General features: G+C 43.0%; 1 protein-coding gene across 4 annotated transcripts in view; it reads left to right on the top strand.

Moving 5' to 3' along the window:
• LOC121284021 (interleukin-6 receptor subunit beta-like) overlaps window positions 1-26,099 on the top strand; it is a 173,355-nt gene that overhangs the window by 19,523 nt on the left and 127,733 nt on the right. For 3 of the 4 annotated variants that reach the window (XM_041198971.1, XM_041198952.1, XM_041198981.1), the window contains exons 2-4: window positions 14,288-14,457; window positions 15,530-15,655; window positions 25,104-25,172. In XM_041198971.1, coding sequence (XP_041054905.1) covers window positions 15,652-15,655; window positions 25,104-25,172 — 73 coding nt within the window. In that variant the 5' untranslated portion in view covers window positions 14,288-14,457; window positions 15,530-15,651. The remainder of the gene's footprint in view (window positions 1-14,287; window positions 14,458-15,529; window positions 15,656-25,103; window positions 25,173-26,099) is intronic. The other variant, XM_041198961.1, reaches the window with a different exon arrangement.

Genomic DNA, 26,099 nt, shown 5'->3' with positions numbered 1-26,099 from the left:
GTACATCGATGATTATTTCGGTGCTGCTTCATGCTCTCGTCAGGACTTGGAAAAATTTATTAATTTTGCTTCCAATCTCCACCCCTCCATCATTTTCACGTGGTCCATCTCTGACACTTCCCTTCCCTTCCTTGACCTCTCTGTCTCAATCTCTGGTGATAGACTGTCCACCAATATCCATTACAAACCCACCGACACCCACAGCTATCTCGACTACAGCTCCTCACACCCCACTTCCTGTAAGGACTCCATCCCATTCTCTCAGTTCCTTCGCCTCCGTCGCATCTGTTCCGATGATGCTACATTCAAAAACAGTTCCTCTGACATGTCCTCCTTCTTCCTTAACCGAGGTTTTCCACCCACGGTCGTTGACAGGGCCCTCAACCGTGTCCGGCCCATCTCCCGCGCATCCGCCCTCACTCCTTCTCCTCCCTCCCAGAAACATGATAGGGTCCCCCTTGTCCTCACTTATCACCCCACCAGCCTCCGCATTCAAAGGATCATCCTCCGCCATTTCCGCCAACTCCAGCATGATGCCACTACCAAACACATCTTCCCTTCACCCCCCTTATCGGCATTCCGTAGGGATCGCTCCCTCCGGGACACCCTGGTCCACTCCTCCATCACCCCCTACTCCTCAACCCCCTCCTATGGCACAACCCCTTGCCCACGCAAAAGATGCAACACCTGCCCCTTCACTTCCTCTCTCCTCACCGTCCAAGGACCCAAACACTCCTTTCAAGTGAAGCAGCATTTCACTTGCATTTCCCCCAACTTAGTCTACTGCATTCGTTGCTCCCAATGTGGTCTCCTCTACATTGGAGAGACCAAACGTAAACTGGGCGACCGCTTTGCAGAACACCTGCGGTCTGTCCGCAAGAATGACCCAAACCTCCCTGTCGCTTGCCATTTTAACACTCCACCCTGCTCTCTTGCCCACATGTCTGTCCTTGGCTTGCTGCATTGTTCCAGTGAAGCCCAACGCAAACTGGAGGAACAACACCTCATCTTCCGACTAGGGACTTTACAGCCTTCCGGACTGAATATTGAATTCAACAACTTTAGGTCGTGAGTCCCCTCCCCCATCCCCACCCCCTTTCTGTTTCCCCCTTCTCTTTTTTTTTTCCCAATAAATTATAAAGATTTTCCTTTTCCCACCTATTTCCATTATATAAAATAAAAAAAAAAAACCCACTAGAGCTATACCTTGAGTGCCCTACCATCCATTCTTAATTAGCACATTCGTTTAGATAATATCACCAACTTTATCTTTAACACCTATGTGTTCTATTGTACTATTGTTGTTGACATCTTTTGATATTCTGCTTCTATCACTGCTTGTTTGTCGCTACAACCACACCAACCCCCTCCACCTCTCTGACTCTCTATCTCTCCGCCCCCCACACACACACCTTAAACCAGCTTATATTTCAGCTCTTTCCTGGACTCGAACTCAAGTTCTGTCGAAGGGTCATGAGGACTCGAAACGTCAACTCTTTTCTTCTCCGCCGATGCTGCCAGACCTGCTGAGTTTTTCCAGGTAATTCTGTTTTTGTTTTGGATTTCCAGCATCCGCAGTTTTTTTGTTTTTATTTAGATATTTAATGATGCTGTTGTGGACCCTAGTTTGAAAATCTATGGCTCTGATAGAAAGACCTTTCAATTTTAAAGCGCTTTGCACTTCCTCAGAGAGTCTCAATGTGCTTTACAACAAATGAAGTACTTTTGATGTGCAGTAACTGTTGTAATGTAGAGAAACACAGCAGGCAGTTGGTGCATAGTAAGGTCCCACAAACAACAATGTGATAATGATCAGATGGCCTGTTTTATTAGTGATGTTAATTGAGGGATGAATGTTGGCTAGGACACCGAGAGAAGTTCAAAATAGTGTGATGGGATCTTTTACGCCCACCTGATAAGGCAAACAGGGCCTCAGTTTAACATCTCACCCAAAAGGTAGCAGCTCTGATTGTTAAGAACATCTTCAGTACTGCACTATAGGATGTCTTGTAGTGCAGTGGTAGTGACTCAACTTCTGGGTTCAAGTCCCTTTCAGAGCTTGTTGTGCCATGGTTCATGGCACAGTTCAATCAGCTCACGAATCCTCCACTATTCCTGAAATGGAAAAAAGTGTGTGAAGACGTGCTAAAGAAAAAAGTATTGCCCTGGATTGTCAGCCTTGATTTTATGTTCATGGCCATATGGCACTTAAACCAACAGCCATCTAACTCAGAGATGAGAATGATTTAACCTCTGTTGAGGGATGAATGTTGGCCAGGAGAGAAGTTCAAAATAGTGTGGTGAGATTTTTTATGTCCGTCTGAGAAGGCAAACAGGGCCTCAGTTTAACATCTCATCCTAAAGGTAGCTCTGATAGTATAGCACATCTTCAGTACTGCACTATAGGATGTCTTGTGGTGCATCCTACCACTGTTGTTGGAATATGTGACTGTAAACAAGATTCAGAGGGCGGAATCTTCTCAATTTAGAAAAAAATAAAAACAGAAAATGCTCGAAGTATGCAGCAGGTCTGGCAGAATCCGTGGACAAAGAAACAGAAAGAACTTTTCAGTTCAGTGACCTTTCATCAGAACTGGGAGAAGTTAGAAATGAGTTGGTTTTAAAGAAGTGAAAGTGGTGGTGGGTTGGGGGGGGGGTGGTTTAGGGTGTGGTGGTCGGGTGGTAGGAGGGAGAATGGGAAGAAAAACAAAAGGGAAGGTCAGTGACAGGGTGGAAGGAAGGAGAGATTAAATGACAAAAGGTTTCATGGCACAAGGCCAAAGGGCATGATAATGGGACAAATGAAGAAATAAAATGTGTCTAGAGGAGGTGTGAATGACCATAAGATCATAAGACATAGGAGCAGAAATTAGGCCATTCGGCCCATCAAGTTTGCTCCGCCATTCAATCATGGCTGATAAGTTTCTCAACCCCATTCTCCCGCCTTCTCCCCGTAACCCTTGATCCCCATACCAATCAAGAACCTATCTATCTCGGTCTTCAATACACTCAATGACCTGGCCTCCACAGCCTTCTGTGGCAATGAATTCCATAGATTCACCACTCTCTGGCTAAAGAAGTTTCTCCTCATCTCTGTTCTAAAAGATCTTCTCTTTACTCTGAGGCTGTGCCCTCAGGTCCTAGTCTCTCCTACTAATGGAAACATCTTCCCCACGTCCACTCTATCCAGGCCTTTCAGTATTCTGTAAGTTTCAATCAGATCCCCCCTCATCCTTCTAAACTCCATCGAGTATAGACCCAGAGTCCTCAAACATTCCTCATATGTTAAGCCTTTCATTCCTGGGATTGTTCTCGTGAACCTTCTCTGGACCCTCTCCAGGGCCAGCACATCCTTCCTGAGTTACGGGGCCCAAAATTGCCCAAATTGTCCAAAATGGGGACTAGGGCTCGAATCCCACCACGGCAGATGGTGGAATTTGAATTCAATAAAAATCTGGAATTAAAAGTCTAACGATGACCATGGAACCATTGTCAACTGTAAAAACCCATCTGGTTCACTAATGTCCTTTAGGGAAGGAAATTACCTGGTCTGGTCTACATGTGACTCCAGACCCACAGCAATGTGATTGACTCTTACACGCCATCAGAAATGGCCTAGCAAGCCACTCAGTTGTAAAAAACTGCTAGATAGTCACAAAAAAGGAATGAAACCAGACTGGCTACCTGGTATCGACCTAGGCACCAGAAATGACAAAAGCAATCTCAGCCCTGTCGACTCTGCAAAGTCCTCCTTACTAACAACTGTGGGCTAGTGCCAAAATTGGGAGAGCTGTCTTGCAGACTAGTCAAGTAACAGCTTGAGATGGCATAGCAACAGCTTGAGATGACAAAGTCATCCTCATGGAATCATACCTTACAGATAATGTCCCAGACACCACCATCACCATTCCTGGATATGTCCTGTCCCACCAAAAGAACATGCTTAGCAGAGGTGGCAGCACATTTGTATTAAGTTAGGAGGGAGTAGCCCTGGGAGTCCTCAACATTGAATCTGGATCCCATGAAGTCTCATGGCATCAGGTCAAACTTGGGCAAGGAAACATCCTGCTCATTACCATGTACCGCCTTCTCCAGCTGATGAATCAGTGCTCCTCCATGTTGAACATCACTTGGAGGAAGCACTGATGGTGGTAAGGGGACAGAATGTACTCTAGGTGGGGGACTTTAATGCCCATCACCAAGAGTGACTCGGTAGCACCACTACTGACCAAGCTGGCCAAGTCCTAAATGACATAGCTGCTAGACTGGGTCTGTGGCAGGTGGGGAGGGAACCAACAAGAGGGAAAAGCATACTTGACCTCATCCTCACCAACCTGCCTCCCACAGATATATCTGTCCATGACAGTATCAGTAGGAGTGACCACCGCACAGTCATTGTGGAAACGAAGTCCTGCCTTTACATTGAGGATATCCTCCATTGTCTTGTGTGGCACTACCACCGTGCTTATTGGGATAGATTTTGAACAGATCTAGCAACTCAATATGGGGCATTGATGAGGCACTGTGGGCTATCAGCAGCAGCAGAATTGTACTCGAACACAATCTGTAACCTCACGGCCTCGTGTATCCCCCGCTCTACCATTACCATCAAGCCTGCGGGTCAACCTTGGTTCAATGATGAGTGTAGGAGGGCATGCCAGGAGCAGCACCAGGCATACCTAAAAATGATGTGTCAACCTGGTGAAGCTATAGCACAGGACTACTTGCGTGCCAAACAGCATAAGCAGCAAGTGATAGACAGGGCTAAGCGATCCCACAATAAACAGATCAGATCTAAGCTCTGCAGTCCTGCCACATCCAGTCGTGAATGGTGGTGGACAATTAAACAACTCACTGGTGGAGGAGGCTCCACAAATATCTCCACCCACAACGATGGAGGAGCCCAGCACATCAGTGCAAAAGATAAGGCTGAAGCATTTGCTACAATCTTCAGCCAGAAGTGCCGAGTGGATGGTGCATCTTGGCCTCCTCTGGAGGGCCCCAGCGTCACAGATGCCAGTCTTCAGCCGATTCAATTCACTCCACGTGATATCAAGAAATTGCTGAAGGCACTGGATGCTGCAAAGGCTATGGACCCTGACAATATTCCAGCAATAGTACTGAAGACTTGTGCTCCAAAACTTGCCATGCCTCTAGCCAAGCTGTTTCAGTACAGCTACAACACTGGCATTTACCTGGCTATGTGGAAAATTGCCCAGGTATATCCTGTACACAAAAAGCAGGACAAATCCAACCTGGCCAATTACCGCCCCATCAGTCTACTCTCCATCATCAGTAAAGTAATGGAAGGTGTCATCAACAGTGCTATCAAGCAGCACTTGCATAGCAATAACCTGCTCACTGATGCCCAGTTTGGGTTCCGCCAGGGCTACTCAGCTCCTGACATCATTACAGCCTTGGTTCAAACATGAACAAAAGAGCTGAACTCCGAGGTGAGATGAGAGTGACTGCCCTTGACATGAAGACAGCATTTGACCGAGTGTGGCATCAAGGAGCCCTAGCAAAACTGGAGTCAATGGGAATCAGGGGGAAAACTCTCCACTATTTGGAATCATACCTAGTATAAAGGAAGATGGTTGTGGTTGTTGGAGGTCAGTCATCTGAGCTCCAGGACATCACTGAAGGAGTTCCTCATGGTAGTGTCCTCGGCCCAACCATCTTCAGCTGCTTCCTCAATGACCTTCCTTCCATCAAAAGGTCAGAAATTGGGATGTTTGCTGATGATTGCATGATGTTCAGCACCGTTCTTGACCTGGACAACATCCAGGCTTGGGCTGACAAGTGGCAAGTAACATTCGTGCCACACAAGTGTCAGGCAGTGACCATCTCCAACAAGAGAGAATCCAACCATCGCCCCTTGATGTTCAATGGCGTTACAATCACTGAATCCCCTGCTCACCCGAACCCCACTAGCAACATTCTGAGTGTTACCGTGGACCAGAAATTGAAATGGACTTGCCTCATAAATACTGTGGCTACAAGAGCAGGTCGGGGGCTAGGAATCGGGTGATGAGTAACCCACCTTCTGACTCCCCAAAGCCTGTTGACCATCTACAAGGCACAAGTCAGGAGTGTGTTGGAATACTGCCCCCTTGCCTGGATGAATGCAGCTCCCACAATACTCAAGAAGTTTGACACCGTCCAGGACAGATTGATTGGCACCACATCCACAAACATTCGCTCCCTTCACCACCAACGCACAGTAGCAGCAGTGTGTACCATCTACAGGATGCGCTGCAGTAATTCACCAAGGCTCCTTCGACAGCACCTTCCAAACCCACGATCACTACCATCTAGAAGGACAAGGGCAACAGATGGATGGGAACACTACCAGCTGGAAGTTCCCTTCCAAGTCACTCACCATCCTGACTTGGAAATATATCACTGTTCCTTCACAGTCACTGGGTAAAAATTCATGAACTCCCTTCCTAACAGCACTGTGGGTATACCTACACCATATGGACTGCAGCAGTTCAAGAAGGCAGTTCACCTCCACCTTCTCAAGGCCAACTAGGGATGGGCAATAAATGCTGGCCCAGCCAGCAAAGCCCACATCCCATGAACGAATAAAAAAAAATTGTGCTGTTCTTTGGATGAGACATTAAATTGGGGTTCCATCTGTGTGGTTCAAGGTGATGTCAAAGATTCTATTAAAAGCTAAGAGCATTTCCTGTGTTCTGCCAAACACTTTCCCTTAGCCAACACCATCAAAAACAATTAATCTCATTGCAGCATGTTGGAAATTATTTTGTGCAAAATAACAGCAACATTCAGAGGGAACCTTTACCTTTATATCCTCTTTTAAAATAAACCAAAAATAAATAAAATAAACTAATTAGAGAGGATGACAGCCCCTGATGGGGCACTGTAACAAAAATAAAACTATCAAAGGAAACTTAACTAAAACAAATCAAAAAGGTGTTCCTGGGACTGATGATGCGCTCTATCTGCTGCAGTGCCCACTGGTCATGGAAGGTCTCAGGAGTACCAGTGGCACCACGTGTTCCTTCTCCAAGGCCACCTGGTCGCAAACATAGCCACGGAAGAAGGGCAGTCAGGTTGGATGACCCCCTTGACTGAACTTTGGTCTTTATATGTGTATCCAGTCAATTTAAATCCCATTCATTTTCGTATGTTTCAGTTGTCTGATACTAACATTTCCAATTAAATGCTCATCAAAGGGGCTTGACTGCTAAAAACACAGTCTTCTCCAATTCACAAGGCTGACAAAAAATGCAAAATTGGCAAGTAACAAATCAGAAAGTCTATTGGCATCACAGTCCCAGCTAATGAGTTGGAGACAAGATAGAACTTACAGCAGGACTTACTCAGCAAACAGGAAAGCCTATTTCAACAGTGAACCACAGCAGTCTGTTTACAAAGCAGTCAACTTAAAAAAAGAGTCTGTACAAACTACAGCAAAGAAAACTCATGTCCAAAACTACAGCAATGATACTTTTCACACAGGGAAATGAGCATTCCCCAAAGGCAAGGGTGAGGAAAATTTGACTATTTGGAGTCATAGAGTCATAGAGGTCTACAGCACAGAAAAAGGCCCTTCAGCCCATCAAGTCTGCGCTGGTCAAATAAGTACCTAACTGTTCTAATCCCATTTCCAGCACTAGGCCCATAGCCTTATCTGCCAAGGCATCGCAAGTGCACATCCAAATACTTCTTAAATGTTATGAGGGTTTCTGCGTCTACCATCGTTTCAGGCAGTGAGTTCCAGATTCCCACCACCCAGTGGGTGAAAAAGATTTTCCTCACATCCCCTTTAAATCTGCTGCCCCTTACCTTAAATCTATGCCCCCTGGTTATTGATCCTTCCACCAAGGGGAAAAGTTCCTTGCTGTCTACCCTATCTATGCCCCTCATAATTTTATACACCTCAATCAAGTCCCCCCTCAATCTCCTCTGCTCCAGGGAAAATAGCCCCAGCCTATCCAATCTCTCCTCATAACTAAAACTCTCCAGCCCAGGCAACTTCCTGGTAAATCTCCTCTGCAATCTCTCGAGTGCAATCACTTCCTTCCTATAATGTGGATTCCAAAACTGCACGGAATACTCTAGCTGTGGCCTAACCAGCGTTTTATACAGTTCCAGCATAACCTCCCTGCTCTTATGTTCTATACCTCGGCTAATAAAGACAAGTACCCCATATGCCTTCTTAACCACCTTATCTTCCTGTCTCACTACCTTAAGGGACCAGTGGACATGCACACCAAGATCCCTCTGATCCTTGGTACTTCTCAGGGTCCTACCATTCATCCTGTATTCCCATACCTTGTTTGCTCTGCCCAAGTGCATCACCTCACACTTATCTAGATTAAGTTCCATTTGCCACTGATAAACAGCCCATCTGACCAGCCCATCTATATCCCCCTGTAATCTAAGGCTATCCTCCTCACTATTTACCACCACACCAATTTTCGTGTCATTTGTGAACTTACTACTCCTACATTCAATTCCACATTGTTTATATATACCACAAACAGCAAGGGACCCAACACCGATCCCTGTGGAACCCCACTGGACACAGGCATCTTGTCACAAAAACACCCCTCGACCATCCCCTTCTGCTTCCTATCACTCAGCCAATTCTGGATCCAATTTGCCAAATTGCCTTGTATCCCATGGGCTCTTACATTCGTTATCAGCCTCCCATTGGGTCCTTATCAAAAGCCTTGCTGAAGTCCATTTGGACAACATCAGATGCATTGTCCTCATCAACACGCCTGGTCACCTCTTCGAAAAATTCAATCAAGTCGATCAGACATGACCTCCCCTGAACAAAACTATGCTGACTGTCCTTGATTAATCCCTGCCTCTCCAAGTGTAGATTCATTCTGTCCCTCAGAGTTACTTCCAATAGTTTCTCCACCACTGAGCTTAGACTGACTGGCCTGTAGTTCCCTGGTTTATCCCTTCCTCCCTTCTTGAATAACGGTACTACATTGGCTGTCCTCCAGTCATCTGGCAACTCTCCTGTGGCCAGAGAGGTATTGAAATTTATTGTTAGCGCCCCTGCTATCTACTCCCTTGCCTCACTCAACAGCCTGGGATATCTTTCATCTGGGCCTAGAGATTTATCTACTTTTAAGCCTGCCAGGCCACTGAGAACTCCTTCCTTTCTATGCTAATTTCTTTAATTATATCACAGTCCTCCTGCCTGATTTCCATACCACGTCGTCCCTCTCACTTGTGAAAACCGACACAAAGTATTCATTTAGAACCCTACCTACGTCTTCTGACTCCACACACAAATTACCAGTATGGTCCTTAATGGGCCCTACTCTTTCCCTAGTTATCCTCTTACTTTTAATGTACTTGGAAAATAACTTTGGATTTTCCTTTATTTTACCTGCCAGTGTTTCTTCATGTCCCCTTTTTGCTCTCCTAATTTCTTTTCTAAGATCCCCCCTACACATTCTATACTCCTCTAGGGCTTCCGCTGGTTTGATCCGTCGGTATCTGCCATAAGCCTCCCTTTTTCTCTTTATCCAACCCTCTATATCCCTCGATACCCAGGATTTGTTGGTCCCAGCCTTTATCTTTACTGTAATATATTAGCCCTGTACTCTCCCTATCTCCTTCTTGAATGAGTCCCACTGCTTTGACGCAGATTTACCTAAAAGTAGCTACTCCCAGTCCACTCTGTCCAAATCATATCTGCTCTTGATAAAATCAGCCTTCCCCCAATTTAGAACTCTGATTTCTGGCCCATCCTTGTCCTTTTCCATACCAGCCTCGAATCTAACGGAGCTATGATTACTATCTGCAAAATGCTCCCCCATTGATACCCCAACCACTTGCCTGGCTTCATTCCCTAAAATTAAGTCCAGGACCACCCCTTCTCTTGTAGGACCTTCTACGTACTGGCTTAAAAAGCTCTTCTGGATGCATTTTAAGAATTCCGCCCACTATTACTGCCCTATTATTTTTCCACATTTTAAAATTAGTCATCATTACTCTATTAATGGAAAATGGGGACAGAAGTTACCTTTCTCAGATACGTCCCAAAGTTATCTGAGAAATGTCCATCATAATGCGTTTGGGCATTAGTGCCTTTGTATATGCTAATAAGGGGCCTAATACCTGTTTCAGCACCCTTTGAGAAATTGAGCTGCCCTGAATGGAGCAGAATGTGAGCACCTCCAAAAAATAAGTTCAAATTTTAAAAGGATTCACGTGGACAAAGGAGGACCAGCAGTGCTTCTCCCAGTTTCACCATTCTCCTGTCAGCTGAATTAGCCTCCCTCCTGCTCTGTTCATTCCCAGGACCTAGCTAAGGGTTGCTGCTACTGAGGCAAGAGCCCAAAAATAGTTTCCCAAAATGGATAAGCTGTCCATGGAGGCAATACAGACACCTGCTGCATAATAAACTTATTGAAAGGAGGAGCAATTTTTGGCTAACTTGGGTTCCTGAGTCGGGGTATGTTCTGACTGTGCAGTGGCAATTCTGGGCTTAAAAATGGGTCTAAATGAATTTCTACCCAATCAACTTAAATAGCACTCATCTGGCTGAATTTTGGGGCTGGACTATCAAGATCTGCATGTACAACATGATAACAGCAACCACACTTCAAAGTAATTCATTGCATGGTGAGGTACTTTGGGACATTTCTGACAGAATGTGATGATGTGTGTTATGAATGGAAGTTCTTGCCCTAGCTAAGATCAACTAACTTAAAACAGATCAGGCAATGAATATTGTACCTTCCTGGTCTCTATACAATGTGGTGCAATTATGCACTGAACCATTGCCATTACTTACTATTTGTATATTCAACTGCATACACATACTTTCAAATTAAAACACAAATTATCCTACTTTTCCTTCAGAAGCTCAATGTTTTAAAATCTGGTGGTATCACTGTTTATCAAACAAGAAATCTTGCTGCGTTGAGAAGGAAGAAGTGCCTCAAAACATGTTTATTCTAATCACATTAACATGGTCACATTTTACACTGCTCAGACATTTATCAGTGCAAGTTGTGACCTTGCTTATCGATTGCCAAATCCTTTTTGTATCTTACTAACTTTTACAACTGGTCTCATGAGAGGCCAGATAACTTGTGAATGTATTTATTCTAGTTTTCATTTCTGGACCTCTGGTCTGTAACATGTGAAGGATTCAATGTTTAGTGACAAACAATGCTGGAAATACATCAGCTTACCATAGAATTACAGTGCAGCTTTTCATTTTGTACATTGACATTTATTGCATATATACATGACAAAACATGGCTATTAGTATTAGCTTTTTCTGAATAAACAAAATGTCCTCCACAATAATTATGTGGTTGCTATGCCAAATGCTACATATTTTAAAATAGTTTGTAATTGATTCCTTCCCTTGCTTGAATACCATGCCATAACAGGGTACCACATGACGCTGGCAGTTTTAGGCTCTTGTTACTCACATTGGGTGGTGACAACTGGCATGTTGCCAGATTTCTGTTACGCAGAGACTGCACAACAGACTCAGAACCAGCCATGAGCTGCAGCAATAACAATGGGTGCATTTGGTGACAGATTAAGAGCTCCCTTTGGAAACGTTGAAAACAGAGATCATAAAACATATAATGGTTTTGCGCATTCCCTAATCCCTCATCACCTCAGTCTTCGAAAACTGCCCAATTAGTTTAAAACATGCACATACTTAGAAAACATAGGACAGAACTTTATGTCCTGCAGGTGGGCATGTGCCCGACCTGATCAGGCGTAAAATAGTGCCTTGGGACGTGGGCGAGCGTCTCAACGCAATTGCGCACTCATGTGAAATTTCGGTCGGCGGGCACGTGCGAGAGTCAGGAGCTTTTAATGTATTAATTAAGTGCTATTTTTTACTGCCCATCCAATGTTATGGTTGGCAGATGGGCAAATCGGCCAGGTGGCCTTTGGATTTTTGAGGAGACCTCATCCACGGGCGGGATGATATTTCTGATATTAATTTTAAAAAATTGTTTTGACAGAATTTTTATAATCTATATGTTCATGTGAGGGTGTCTGATGCGTGGACATTTTTTCCTGCATTTCCAAATCTTTATTTAATTGTTTAAAATTCTTCAGCTCCCTGAGGCAGCTTTCTGCCTTCAGAGAGCTTTCATTGCGCTCTCCTCTGCACCTGTGCAGACTTCAGTGCTCGTCCTCCTCCTGCTCCCACCCCAACAGTGCTGAGCCTTTTAGCGCGCGTTTCACACTGGCTGTTAATTGTGTGAAATTGTGGTTGGGGGCCGATTGTGGGTGGCAGCCTGTTTCCCGGCCACTCCCAGGCCTGCCTATCATGCCTACCTGACGATCCAAAACACCTGCCCATAGAAAGCTTAGAAAATAGGAGCAGGAGTGGGCCATTCAGCCCTTCAAGTCTGCTCCGCCATTCAACATGATCATGGCTGATCCTCTATCTCAACGCCATACTCCCACCCTCTCCCCATACCCCTTTGCTCCTTTAACGTCTAGAAACATATTTCCTTTTTAAATATATTCAGTGACTTGGCCTCCACAGCCTTCTGTGGTAGAGAATTCCACAGTTTCACCATCCTCTGAATGAAAATGTTTCTCCTCATCTCAGTCCTAAATGGCCTACCCTGTATCCTGAGATTGTGACCCCTTGTTCTGGACCCCATAGCCAGGGGAAAAATCATCCCTGCATCCAGTCAGTCCAGTCCTGTCAGAATTTTATACGTTTCAATGAGATCCCTGCTCATTCTTCTAAACTCCAGTGAATACAGGCCTAGTCGACCCAATCTCTCCTCATATGACAATCCTGCCATCCCAGGAATCAGCCTGGTTAACCTTCACTGCACTCCCTCTATGGCAAGTATGTTATTTCTTAAGTAAGGAGACCAAAACTGCACACAATACTCGGGGTGTGGTCTCACCAAGGCCCTGTACAGCTGCAGTAAAACATCCTTGTTCCTGTACTCTCGCAATGAAGGCCAACATACCATTTGCCTTCCTAACTGCTTGCTGCACCCGCATGCATACTTCCACTGACTAGTGTACAAGGATACCCAAGTCCATTTGTACATCAATATTTCCCAATCTATCACCATTTAAATAATATTCTGCCATTCTGTTTTTACTGCCGAAGTGAATTACTTCACACTTATCCACATTATACTGCATCTGCCATGTATTTGCTCACTTACTGAACCTGTCTCAATTGCCTTGAAGCCTCTTTACATCTTCCTCACCATTCACATTCCCACCTAATTTTGTGTCATCAGCAAACTTGGAAATATTAAATTTGGTCCCCACATCCAAATCATTGATATATATTGTGAATAGCTGGGGCCGAAGCACTGATCCCTGCGGTACCCAAGTAGTCACCACCTGCCACTCCGAAAAAGACTCATTTATTCCTACTCTCTGTTTTCTGTCTGTCAACTAATTCTCTATCCATGCCAATATATTACCCCCAATCCCATGTGCTTTAAGTTATCCCACTAACCTCTATGTGGGACTTTATAAAAAATTTTCTGAAATTCCAAATACACCACATCCACTGGTTTTTCCTTATTTAATCTGCTATTTACAGCCTCAAAAGACTCCAGTAGGTTTGCCAAACATGATTTTCCTTGATTAAATCCATGCTGACTTTTTCTAATACTGTTAATCTTTTATAAGTGTTCTGTTATCACACCCTTTATAATGGACTCTAGCATTTTCCCTCCCACATAGGCTAACCAGCCTGTAATTCCCTGTTTTCTCCCTCCCTCCTTTTTTTAAATGGTGGGGTTAAATTTGCCACCTGCCAATCTGCCAGGACTGTTCCAGGATCTATAGAATACTATGTGTTTACATATACCAGATCCCCATGGCCTGCACAGATTCTTCCTCAGCTACTGATGTTTATTGTCAAAGGGTGAGGCAATAAAAACATATGGTAACTGGAAGTGCTTTGAATTAAATTAAAGGAAATCGCCAGGCAAAGCTCACACAGACATAGTAAGTACATTCAGTGTAATTTATACAACTATTGTCTAATGACAATGTGAAACATTTCAAGAGCGTTGCTGATTATTTTTTTCAAAAGGACAAATAGGAATAAACTTGCAGGCCGAGCGTACATGTCTTTTTTAAAAAAGAAGCAAACTTTCACTAAATGCACAGAGCTAAAAGCCCCCTCAAATGACCTTGCCTTTTTAATTGTTGTTTGAGAATTCCAGCAATTCCTCTGTAACTTTGATTACTCTACAGGTATAGAACTTTGTAACATATGTAGTTTAATAATCTGAATGCATTTTGCTTTATATAACAGGGTGTTTATAATAATTTCTGATAAAACAGTGATGCAAGGCAGCAACTGCAAAACACTTTGTCATCTATAATATAAAAACAAAAAACTGCGGATGCTGGAAATCCAAAACAAAAACAGAAATACCTGGAAAAACTCAGCAGGTCTGGCAGCATTGGCGGAGAAGAACAAAGGTGACGTCCTTATGATCCTTCAACAGAACTAAGTAAAAGTAGGAGAGGGGTGAAATATAAGCTTGTTTAAGGTTGGGCGGGGAGTGTGGGGGGAGGTTGTAGGGACAAGCAAGTAGTGATAGGAGCAGATAACCAAAATGTCACAGACAATAGGACAAAGAGGTGTTGAAGGTGGTGATATTATCTAAAAGAATGTGCTAATTAAGAATGGATAGCAGAACACGCAAGGTACAGATAGCTCTAGTGGGGGTGGGGTGAAATAAGACTAAAAGGGCATCAAAGGTATAGATTTAAAAATAATGGAAATAGGTGGGAAAAGAAAAATCTATATAAATTATTGGAAAAAACAAGAGGGAGGGGGAAGAAATGGAAAGGGGGTGGGGATGGAGGAGGGAGTTCAAGATCTAAAGTTGTTGAACTCAGTATTCAGTCCGGAAGGCTGTAAAGTGCCATGTTCTTTCTGACTTGAACAATTTATGAAGAATGCCAAAAAAAGCTTCAGCCACATTCAGAGAGACACCAGAAGAAAACAACAAATAATGCAGATATTCTAAAACACTGGGTAGGGTGGGGTGGGGTGGGGATAAAATATAATTTCATGTTTCAGGGTTTACATGTTGGACATTGGTTTGTTAGTGTTTGTTGAACTGGACTGCATTTCATAGTTATATCAGTTGCCATTGCATATTTTGTGTGTCAGGATCATGGAAATGATCCACAATGATGTTGTTAGCCAAATCAATGATCCTATTACAGGGATAATTAATTTAGAGATTATAATCTTCTAATTAGCCCTTTGGTTACACGAGTAGGAAGTGGTGTAAACAAATGGTACAGAATATGAAATTCAGTGTGTTCAGTTAGTGTACGACATGCAGCTTTTTTCTTTACATCAAATAATGCAAATGTTCCAAATCTTAAATAAAACAGAAAATGTTGGAATAAAGTTTCAGCCTTCAACATCTGAAAAGTGAAAAGCCAGTTTCATGTTTTGGTTGTAAACGTTCTGTCACAAGCTGGATTCTGATACATGGGCAGTACTTGCAATATTAATCTACATTTTTGTTTTCAGATGCCAACGGATCTGCTGTCCATTTCCTACATATTTAGTTCCCAGTTTTGAAGAATTGAAATAGTTACTGATGATACTGCACCATTACACTGTGGATAGACACTCCTAAGGATCTATCAACAATGTGTAAGTTTTATTGAGTGATTCAGTAAGAGACTAAGTGTTTGTTCTCGCCACAGATGATGACTGAATTAACTGAGTGTTTGTAGCATTTCCTGTTTTTATTACTGTTTGCAGATAATTCTATCAAGTAGACAAATACTGCGTAATCCAATTAAGAAATTAAATATGAAATTTAGAATAACAGTCTTAATGAGCATTGCTCTCATAATCTAAACTAGCAGTTTTTTTGGATTAGTAAGGCAGTAGTTCATAATGGGTCCTCACACACTGAATAAGAGGTATTTAATTATAACTTTCAGCTTTAAATTGACACCTTCATTCTTTATCTATGCATTGCTTCCTTTGCCCCAATGTTGGCAGCTATGCCTTCAGCACTCTAGGCTTCATGCTCCAGAATTCCCTCCTGGTTATATGTTAGCAAAATGCTTCGGGTTGTTTTCAACATTAAAGATGCTACATAAATGCATGTTGTTGTTAGGTAGCTCTTGACATGATAGTACCACATGTAAATGATAGGGTATTGATTGTCTGGGGAGGCTGTCTTGCTGTGAATTGTCCCCCTTTCTAGATTTTCAGGTTTTTTAGACTGGTTTTTTTAAATTAGCTGTCGTATAGAATGAGCTTGTCATGTGAACCATATGCAAGATACCTTTATGAACATAGTTATCAGATCTGGAAACATTGTGGATTTGTAACATTGTGTGTAATTATGTTGAATATTGCAAGTCATTTCAATGATGTGCTGTTACTTCCTATAAATGGTAAATGTGTTGAGATTAAATAAGGATTTTGCACCATGGCATCAATAGCTTTAATCTTTCACTACCCTATTTTAATAATGGTATCATTGCTGTGACGAAATTCCTGAGGCATGGTGATGATAGTCGATGTTTATTTTCCATGTATTTTGATATTTCCATTAAAATACCATTTCAGGTTGACTGTATCAGCAGGTTTTATGTTCCTGATGCAACGCTTCACATGACAGGGACCCATAGCAGGAACTTGGACTTTGAGATCAATAATGCTGGATGACTCTCAATCCATTAATGCAATGATAGAGAAACGTGTGTCATGTACTGAGCTCTACATCCAAATTCCTAACAAGCAAACGTTCCCAGGATTAGCTACTGAATTTAAATAACTCTGTGCAGAGATTCCCTTATGGAACAAGTGATTCGTAAGGACAAGTAAACAATTTAAATCTATCAATCTTAGCTTTGAAATTTTCAATTGACCTAGCCTCAACAGCGTTTTTTGGGAAGAAAGCTACAGACCTTCGCTTCCCTTTATGTGAAGAAGTATTTCCTGACATCACCATTGAATGGTCTAAATCCAATTTTAATGTTATGCCAAAGCAAAATATTGCAGATACTGCAGATACCAGGAATCTGAAATAAAAAGAGAAAATTTGGAAATAGTCAGCAAGTTGTTATGATATGGCAGGTGGTAATTGCCGGGCTGACCAAATCCCAAAGGGAAACTTGGCCAAGCTATCACAATGATTTGTAATTTGTATTTTTATGATGAGAAGATATGTGTACTGAAGTCAGAAGTAAAGATTCCACTACTGCTTTTGGAAATTTTAAATATTAAATTAAAACATTTATTAACAAAAGAAAACTTAAGCACACAAGATTACAGTTACACAGTTAAATTTAGTCTTGCAATATTTCCCAAAAGATTTCTACTTAGCTAGACTCACCCTTTTTCAGGCAACAGCCCCAATAGATTCTTAATTTACAAAACACCCAGTAATATTACCACAAGGTACCCACTGTTGCTAAAAGGGAGGTGTTCCTCAAGCTTCTCTCTCTCTCTCACACTTGATAATGGAAATCCAAGGCTTGTAACAAAACCTTGTTTTCTGAACCAAGCAAGCACTTCTCTGGGTGACTAGAGGCCACAGGTCGTCTTTGCATAATCCATCCTTCAAGATGTCACATGGCCACCGCCATACAGTTTTCAATCTTTCCTTAAATATGTTTTTCCTCTTTAATCTTTAAACACGTTGTTCTCACACCCCTTTGAAACTCAAACCCTTCCAAAAAGAATATCCTTCATGTTTCCATTTTGTCTTTGCTTTTGGGTCCATAAAAAAACATGATATCACCACTACTTGCTTATCTATGAACTCCTGAAGGATGCAAATATTTTCCTTTGAAATTCAAATGCCTCCCAACTTACATAAAAATGCAAATGTTAGCTCTAACCTATTTACTTTTACCCCACTACTTAGCACCTTTAACCTTTAATGATTTAAACCTTGCAGTTTGACTGCCTTCAGTCTAATTAAATTAGACACACACACACACACACACACACACACACACACACACACACACACACACACACACACACACACACACACACACACACACACACACACACACACACACACACACACACACACACACACACACACACACACACACACACACACACACACACACACACACACACACACACACACACACACACACACACACACACACACACACACACACACACACACACACACACACACATAAATGTACACCCTACACACAGCCCCCACAAGCCTGCTTCACAGTATCCACAGTAACATTGAAAAAAATTATATTCTTTTCAAAAAATCAGGCAGCATTTAGAGAGAGAAACTTCATCAGCTGAAGGGTCATCATCAAATTGCAACATTGGGTGGAATTTAGAGGAGCCCTCTGTAGCGGGATGTCAGGGAAATCAGGAGAATTGGATGGGAATCCGAGGTGGTGGGAAAGCTGTCCCACATATAGTGGGGAAGCAGGAAGAGCCTGACATGAGGATGTCAGTTGGGCTCATTAACAAGCCACCTGAGAGAAATTACCCCTGAGCCCACTGGAATTTAATGATGGCTCACAGGCATTCAGTCCGGTTGAGGGACCCAGCATCAGGAAGCAGGACTGGGAGGACCTGCAGAAAGACACCTCCTGCCTTTGCATTCAACAACTCCCCCTTCCCATCCCTCACTGATGACCCTATTCCCATGACCCCTCCCCCCCACCCCCCACTTACCTCTTTCCAGGAATCGAGTGATGATCCATGGCGAAGGTTTCAGTGAGAGCTGTTGGCACTTGATTGACTGGCAGTTCTCAAGTGTGGGGATTCGATTGAGTGGGAGGCCCAACAAGAGTCTTGGCAAAATGCAAAATACCGTGGATGCTGAAAATCAGAAATAAAAACAGAAAATGCTGGAAAAACTCAGCAGGTCTGGCAGCATCAGTGGAGAAAGAAACAGAGATAACATTTCAAACCTAATGTGACTCTTCATCAGAACTGGGGAGAGGTAGAAATGTGATTGGTTTTATGCTATTGAAAAGGGGGAGGGGCAGGTGGAGCAAAGACCAGGGATAGGTTGGAGGTCAGGAGAGATTAAATGACAAAGAGGTCATGGGAAACAAGGCAAAGGGAGTGGTAATGATACTATTAAAGACTAAAACAGATGTTAATAGAGGAATAAAAGTCAGCGCTGTCTGGAAGCAAAGGAACAGAACGTGTTAGTATGAAAATAAAGGCCAGCGCACAGTTCATGGTTTGAAGTTGTTAAACTTAATGCTGAGGCCAGAAGGCTGTAAAGTGCCTAATCAGAAGATGAAATGCTGTTCCTGCAGCTTGTGTTGGTCTTCACTGGAACATTCACTCGGCCTTTTCGCCCACCCGCCAACCGTAAGCTTGGATGGGCAGGGAAAAATTCACTGTAATTAAGTTATTAATGGGCTTGGCGGCCCTCTTAATTATCGGCAGGTGCGCTGCTGACACCCATGTGCGCATGCCGACCAAAATAGTGCACGAGTGCGCAATGACATTGGGACACTCGCCTGACATCATCCCATTTCACGCTTGTGCGTGTTGGGCACATGCCCACAAGCCAAGGTGAAAATCCAGCCCGATCTGTTTTTATTTTATATTTAATATACTACCGTGGAAATCTGTGCCTGCCATAGTTTCCTGCATGCCTTTTAATTTTAATAGATGGAAAATCATATACATGTGCTCACTTCTACATCTGAATTCCAAATATGCATTCCTGTCCTGCAGACCTCTAAAATTTATCCTTTTGTCTCCTTGCAGCTCAACTGAAAGTTGAATACGCCCCCAGCTCCGGTGCCACCTCGAACTTCATTGTAGGATTGGCTCAGGGGAGAATTTTCTCCCCATCGGGCGGGCGGTTCGGGAGCAGGCGCGGAGCCGATTGCCGCCCATGATTGATGGCGCACTGCCATTTTGCATGTGCAGGCCAATTAAGGCCTGCCCACCGCGACGTGCTCAGCGCTACCTGTGCAGGTAGGGGGAGGAGGGAGAGTCGTGACCAGAGCTCTTTCACGCATGCGCACGAAAGAGCGCAGAAATCTCCCTGAGGCATGGAAATTTTAATTTAATTTATAAACACTTCATGAAACCTCATCCTGCCCGTGGATGAGGTTTCATGAGAAATGTGAAGGCCGTCTGGACTCTTCGCCTGCCCATCAACCTTAAGGTTGGACGGACAGCCCTGACAACCTGTTCAATTAGGTAATTAATGGCCTTAATAGGCCTTTGCCAATTCGACGGGTGCACAACCAAATCCGGTGTGTGCCCACTGAACTGAAGATCGGAATGACGCACGGTGACGTCAGGATGCATCATTTTACACGTTGGTGTGCAGGGTCCGCCCCCGCATGCTGAACAAAAGATTCTGGCCCAGGTGATTAAGTAAAAAGCTTGAAGAACTTTCAAAGGATTACTCAAAATCGTGATCCTAGAAAGGATGGTGAGACCTTTTGTTGGCATTTAAAACTTTCCCATTCCTCTGATTTACCACTAATCTTTGCCACATTGTATGTTTTTTCTTTCAATTTGATACTATCCTTAACTTCCTTGATTAAGCATGGTTGGTTTATTCCCTTCCTTGAATCCTTCTTCCTCACTGGGATGTATCTTTGTTGTGAGTCATGAACTATTTTCTTAAATGCCTGCCAATGTTCATCAACCGTCTTCCCTGCTAAACTCCTTTCCCAGTCCACTCCATCCAACTCTGCCCTCATTCCTTTGTAATCACCAATATTTAAGTTTAGCACAGTTGTTTCTGACCCAAGTTTCTCACTCTCAATCTGAATGCTAAATTCTACCATGTTATGTTCACTGTTTCCTAGGGGATCTTTTACTCTGAGATCATTTATTAAACCTGCCTTATTACACATTAACAGATCCAAAATAGCCTGTCCCTGGTTGGATCCACCTGTTATGGAACATATTGTTCTCGGAAACTGTCCTGAGCACAGAGTATGAATTCTTGGTCATGGCTACCTCTGCCAATTTGATTTTCCCAATTTAAATGAAGATGAAAGTCACCAATGATTAATCCAAGCTCCCCATTGCCAACTGCTGGTCCCATTCCAAACCAGCCAGTTGAGCTGCCATTTCTTCAATCTCCATGAGAACCCTCAGATGTTGGCACTCCCCCGCCATCTTCTCCCGTTCTTGCCAGTTGTGCCTCTACTTATTCTGTTCAAAGACAACAGGGAAGATGGATTTGAGAGGAATTATATGTTGCATCCACTCGTACATAGCAATTTCACGTTCATTCCTCATACTTCCACTCTTAGAGATAACTCACTGGATTGTGTGGCATGGCATTAATGCTCTGCAAGTTGTCCAGAAGGTTTGTGCACCAGCTCTCCTCAGAGCACTGAGCCTATTCACATGCAAGGAAATGCTCAGAGAGGTATCTGAGTTGCAGAGGATGCTGGTTCCCTCTGCGTCTGAGCCTATTTCCCCCCACCCCCACCCCCACCCCTTCCATACAGCATTGATCCCTGTATGTAGAAGGGTGAAGGAGGCACAATGGTCACTCCACTGCAGAGTGGATGCACTGCATGGGGCTATGAGGCATGGCCTTATGCCATTGGCTCTGACGCATGCATTGGTTTCATTGTGTTAGGGTGAGCAGCTGAAGCTTCCCTAACCCTGGCGGAGTGGATGAGGTCGTTCATCCTTTTCAGGCATTGTATGACTGACCTGCGCTGGACCGCCTGGGCAGTTACAGCATTGGCCACCTGTGCCCATGCAGCGTTGATTTCCTTGCTCGGCCTCCTCCTCCCATTAGCCGGGTAGAGAACACTCCTCCTGACCTCCACATGTTCGAGAAGGACATGCGGGGAGGTGTCATTGAACTTGGACATTGGACCACTCTCTCCACGTCTTGACATCTCAATGGGAACTGACAGTAAGGTGGATGTCTGGGTGTCTTTTAAATATGGCGCCAGGATATGACACCGGGACACGTGCCTTCCAGCCTGCCCTGCTGCACTAGATGTTGGAAACCTTTGACTGCATAATTAATGAGGCTTGAGCTGCAAGATCGCACGGGATTTCCCGTTGGCCTCTGCAGTAGGAAACGCTCCCTGTCCCCGCCATAGGACTTAGTCCCGGATGGGAGAATGTCGCCCATTGGCTTTTTAAAAACAGCATTTGTGTGATCCAGGCTTTTAGGCCATGGGACTACATAACTTGACCCTTCAGCCAGCAGGGTCGTCCTTCCCGTGTGTAACCCACAGTTCTGATACTTAGGCTTTGTGTGTCACCTAATGCACTCCCTCTGGCTATGACTAACTCCCTAGGGATTGACTGCCTTTCTACCAGTGCTTGGGAGCCATATAGCGATTGAGGGTGAAATGGAGTGAGAACCTGAGTCCAATGGAAGCCTCATCCACCAGCAAAACCAATGGAGTTAAAATCTTAGATTGGTAGGAATGGAGAGGAATAAACAGCTGATATAAAAGTAAAAAACTGCAGATGCTGGAAATCCAAACAAAAACAATAAACAGCTGCTTCATTTTAATTGCTTACCCACTCTGTTTCCGCCCAGTGGTGACAGTTAATATTGCACCCCCATGTTTATATTTGTACTACCACCAAACAGAAGTGTCATATTCAACTCGAAATGTTAACTCTGTTTCTCTCTGCATAGATAGTACCAGACCTGCTGAGTATTTCCAGCACTTTCTATTTTATTTATAATTAACTATGCACATATTTGTAATACCCCATTTTAGGAGCCGTGTGCAATGTAAATTGATATGAGGTTCCTTTCTGGCACATGTGTTGTCATTACTCACAAGCCCCAACTTCTTGGTCTGAATGACTTTCTACCACACAGGGCAGTGTCTATCCACTCAGTCATCATAGGGATTATATCGAAGAAGCTAATCTATTTCTGTTTCAGGCTTTATTGTACTTCTTGTAGAATTTCAAACATGATTTGGAAAACCCCAAGACCTGAGATTAGCAATACTTTACATGCTGCTGCTAAGTTATGGCAGGCTGTGACTGCCTTAGTGCTGAGCATTAGGGATGTATTACAAAGCTGAGACCTCTTGAGTTCTTGATCTGCTTTCCACAATTGCAGGTTTATCTCTTGAGGACTTCTCTCACAAAAGTCCAATCATTTATTTTTGTAGCACAAGGGAAAATTATGGAGAAAGAAATATTTGGATGGAAAAGTGTTTTCATTTGGGCCTTTTGCTGGCAAAAGATCAGGAAAACATATTCTGGACAAGCAGAGACATTAAAAGGATACAATTCATCACAATATCTGGCAGGGCGTCAAGAGGAGTAATATTTAGAAAGCTTAGTGTGCTTTCCCGGTCAGCACTTAAGAAAAGCTCATTGTGATTGTGATCCATAATAGCATTTGAACCAAGTATCCTGCTCAGCTGGAATGTCTGGAGATAATGTTTTGAAATTGTTGTGCAACCTAGCATCTGGGGTGAGAGTTCTTGCCTTTATCTCATTTCTTCTGAAAGATATAAGATGTCCGGCATTTAGCTGAAAGGAAGCCAAATGGCTCAAATGTTGGGCTTATACTTGCATCACAGCCATATTCTAGAAACAATTAATAGTTTCTAAGTGTGCCATGAGGGGAAAAACAGCCTACTCCTGCTCCTATTTCTTATGATCTTACTGAAAAAAAACATGCTTTCTGAATTTTATTATTCCTGATATCCTTTTTAAATAATTGTTGCACTGCCAGAAATTACTTAGTGCTTAAATATTTTTGCTTTCTCAGTTTTGCTCCGCATATGTTTAAGGAGAAATTGGGGAAGGAAAAGAGGATGAAAGGTAGCATAGTCACGCTACCTGTGCGGGCGGGGGTGAGGAGGGAGAGCCAGGCCTGGTGCGCAGTCCACACATGCGCGCGAAAGAGCGCTTCAATCTCCATAAGGCACGGAGCTGCTTCAGGGAGACTGAAGCACTTTTTGAAAAAATTGATAAATACAATGAAAATTCAATGAAACATGTCCCTTCGTGTGACTGTGTCATATGAGATGGGACATGCTTTTAATTTCAAAAGGAAGTTTTTATTTAATTTGTATTAGCTTTAGGAAACCTCATGCCGCTCGAGGATGAGGTTTCCTAAAAAATGTAAAGGCCCCTTGGCCTTTTCGCCTGCCCACCAACCATTAGGTTGGACGGCCTGCATAAACTTCAACTTAATTACCTTGCTAATGGCCTTAATAGGCCTTTCAATTATCGGCAGGTGCACAGCCGAATCTGGCATGCGCCTGCCAAACGAAATAGCGCAACAGCGCGCGGTGATGTTGGGACACATGCCTGGCATCATTGCACATCATTTTATGTTCTGGTGTGTTGGGTACGCACCCGCATGCTGAAGATAAAATTCTGGCCTATATTGCCAGCAAACGTGGATACATTACTCTCAGTGGTCTCATTCTAAGTCATTAATACAGAGTGCAAATAGTTGAGGCTCAAGCACTGATCCTTGTGGTGTCCTGCTAGTTACAGCCTGCCCACCTGAAAATGTTCAGTTTATTCCACGCCTTTGTTTTCTGTCCATTAACCAATCCTCAATCCATAGTAGCATATTGTTCCCAATCCCATGAGTTATAATTTTGTTTAATAACCAGTTGTGTGGCATCTTTTCCAATGTGTTTTGAAAATCTAAATGCACAACATCCTTTGTCCATGTTATCCAAAATGCTGGAAATATTCAGCAAGTCTGGCAGCGTCTATGGTGAGAGAAACAGAGTCATTGTTTCAGATCGGTAACCTTTCATCAAAACTAACTACAGTTGTTCTAGAAGAAAGCTCATCACCATTTCAAGAGCAGTTAGAGATGGGCAATAACTGTTGACCTTGATAGCAGTACTCACGTCCCATATATTAAAAAAAACTGGAATGCAGTGAGTCAGTTTTTACCTTTTACAGGGGATCATTGAATCTACAATAAAAGAAAAATTGCTAGAAATACGGAGTACGTTAGTCAGTATCTGTGGAGAAAATAGAGGTTCATCTTTTAGATATAATTGCTATTTCTGTTTGTGTTTCAAATGTTCAGCATTTGTGTTTTCTTGTTTTTCATTGATTTTAGTTATCAAGAAGTGTTTGTTTTAATATAAAAACCAAGTCATAAGATATATATTTAATTTTACAGTTTCCATAGAAAAATCAATTTCTGCTTGGGCATGGGTGTCCTTTTCGCTATGTGCTTGTATTATTGAAGGTAAGTGTAATAATGATGTAATGTATGATGTTAATATTGTAGTGATCTCTTCTCACACATTGCTGCATTACATTTTTCAACATACGATGTACTCACAGTACATCTCCACCTTTCTGCTTCTGTCTGTCATTTCTTTACCTGTAACGTGCATGTCTCTGTCATTCCATAGCAAGGGAATCCTGCGTTTGCCATTGACTCCGATTTGCAAGTGCATAAACAGTTTTTGTTCTTCTCTCTGATTATCTTTATCTTTCGGGCTCTAGTGAATGTATGCTAAAAGGCAGCAAGTACTTGGGAGTTCCCAAAAAAGCTAGTCCACAGTGAAAGCAAGGAGCAGGTGCTGGGACCACTGATAAAAAGATGTCTTCCAAGCAAACCCCAGCAAATAATTATCATCCATATCATGTCCAGAATATGGAGAGCTTGACAAAATAGGAATAACTGGAAAACTAGCTTAATATAATGAATATCCAGGATACTGAGTAATTACTTTGCATTCAGAGAATATACCTCCAGAGTGATCTTCCCCTTCAGCAACTAGTTATTTGTTTTTCTAAGTCAGTTAGATAAAATATAAATATGAGAAAATGCATTACAACAGTGACTACATTTCAATAGTACTTCATTAATTCTAAAGCACATTGAGACATCCCAAGATCAAGAAAGACAGTGTATATATGCAAGTCTTTCTTTCTTTCTTGTGACACTGCAGTGCAGTCTGGGTCAGCAGCAGAAGGTTCAGGATTTAAACAGGAAAATAGATAATGTTTTAATTCAGAAAGCCCGTTGGTGAAGGATAGAACTGGAGCAAATCTTTGCACATTTCTATAAGCATTTATATACAGCTGCACATTACAAGCAAGCACCTCCAAACCCAGACAGCATGGTTTCAGTCTGTGTCAATTTATAGGTGCACAAAGAATCCTC

The sequence above is a fragment of the Carcharodon carcharias genome, chromosome 1 (genome assembly GCF_017639515.1).
Source record: "Carcharodon carcharias isolate sCarCar2 chromosome 1, sCarCar2.pri, whole genome shotgun sequence".
Lineage (NCBI taxonomy): Eukaryota > Metazoa > Chordata > Chondrichthyes > Lamniformes > Lamnidae > Carcharodon > Carcharodon carcharias.
The sequence above is the reverse complement of the archived record's forward strand: the minus strand, read 5'-3'. Positions and strand labels throughout refer to the sequence as shown.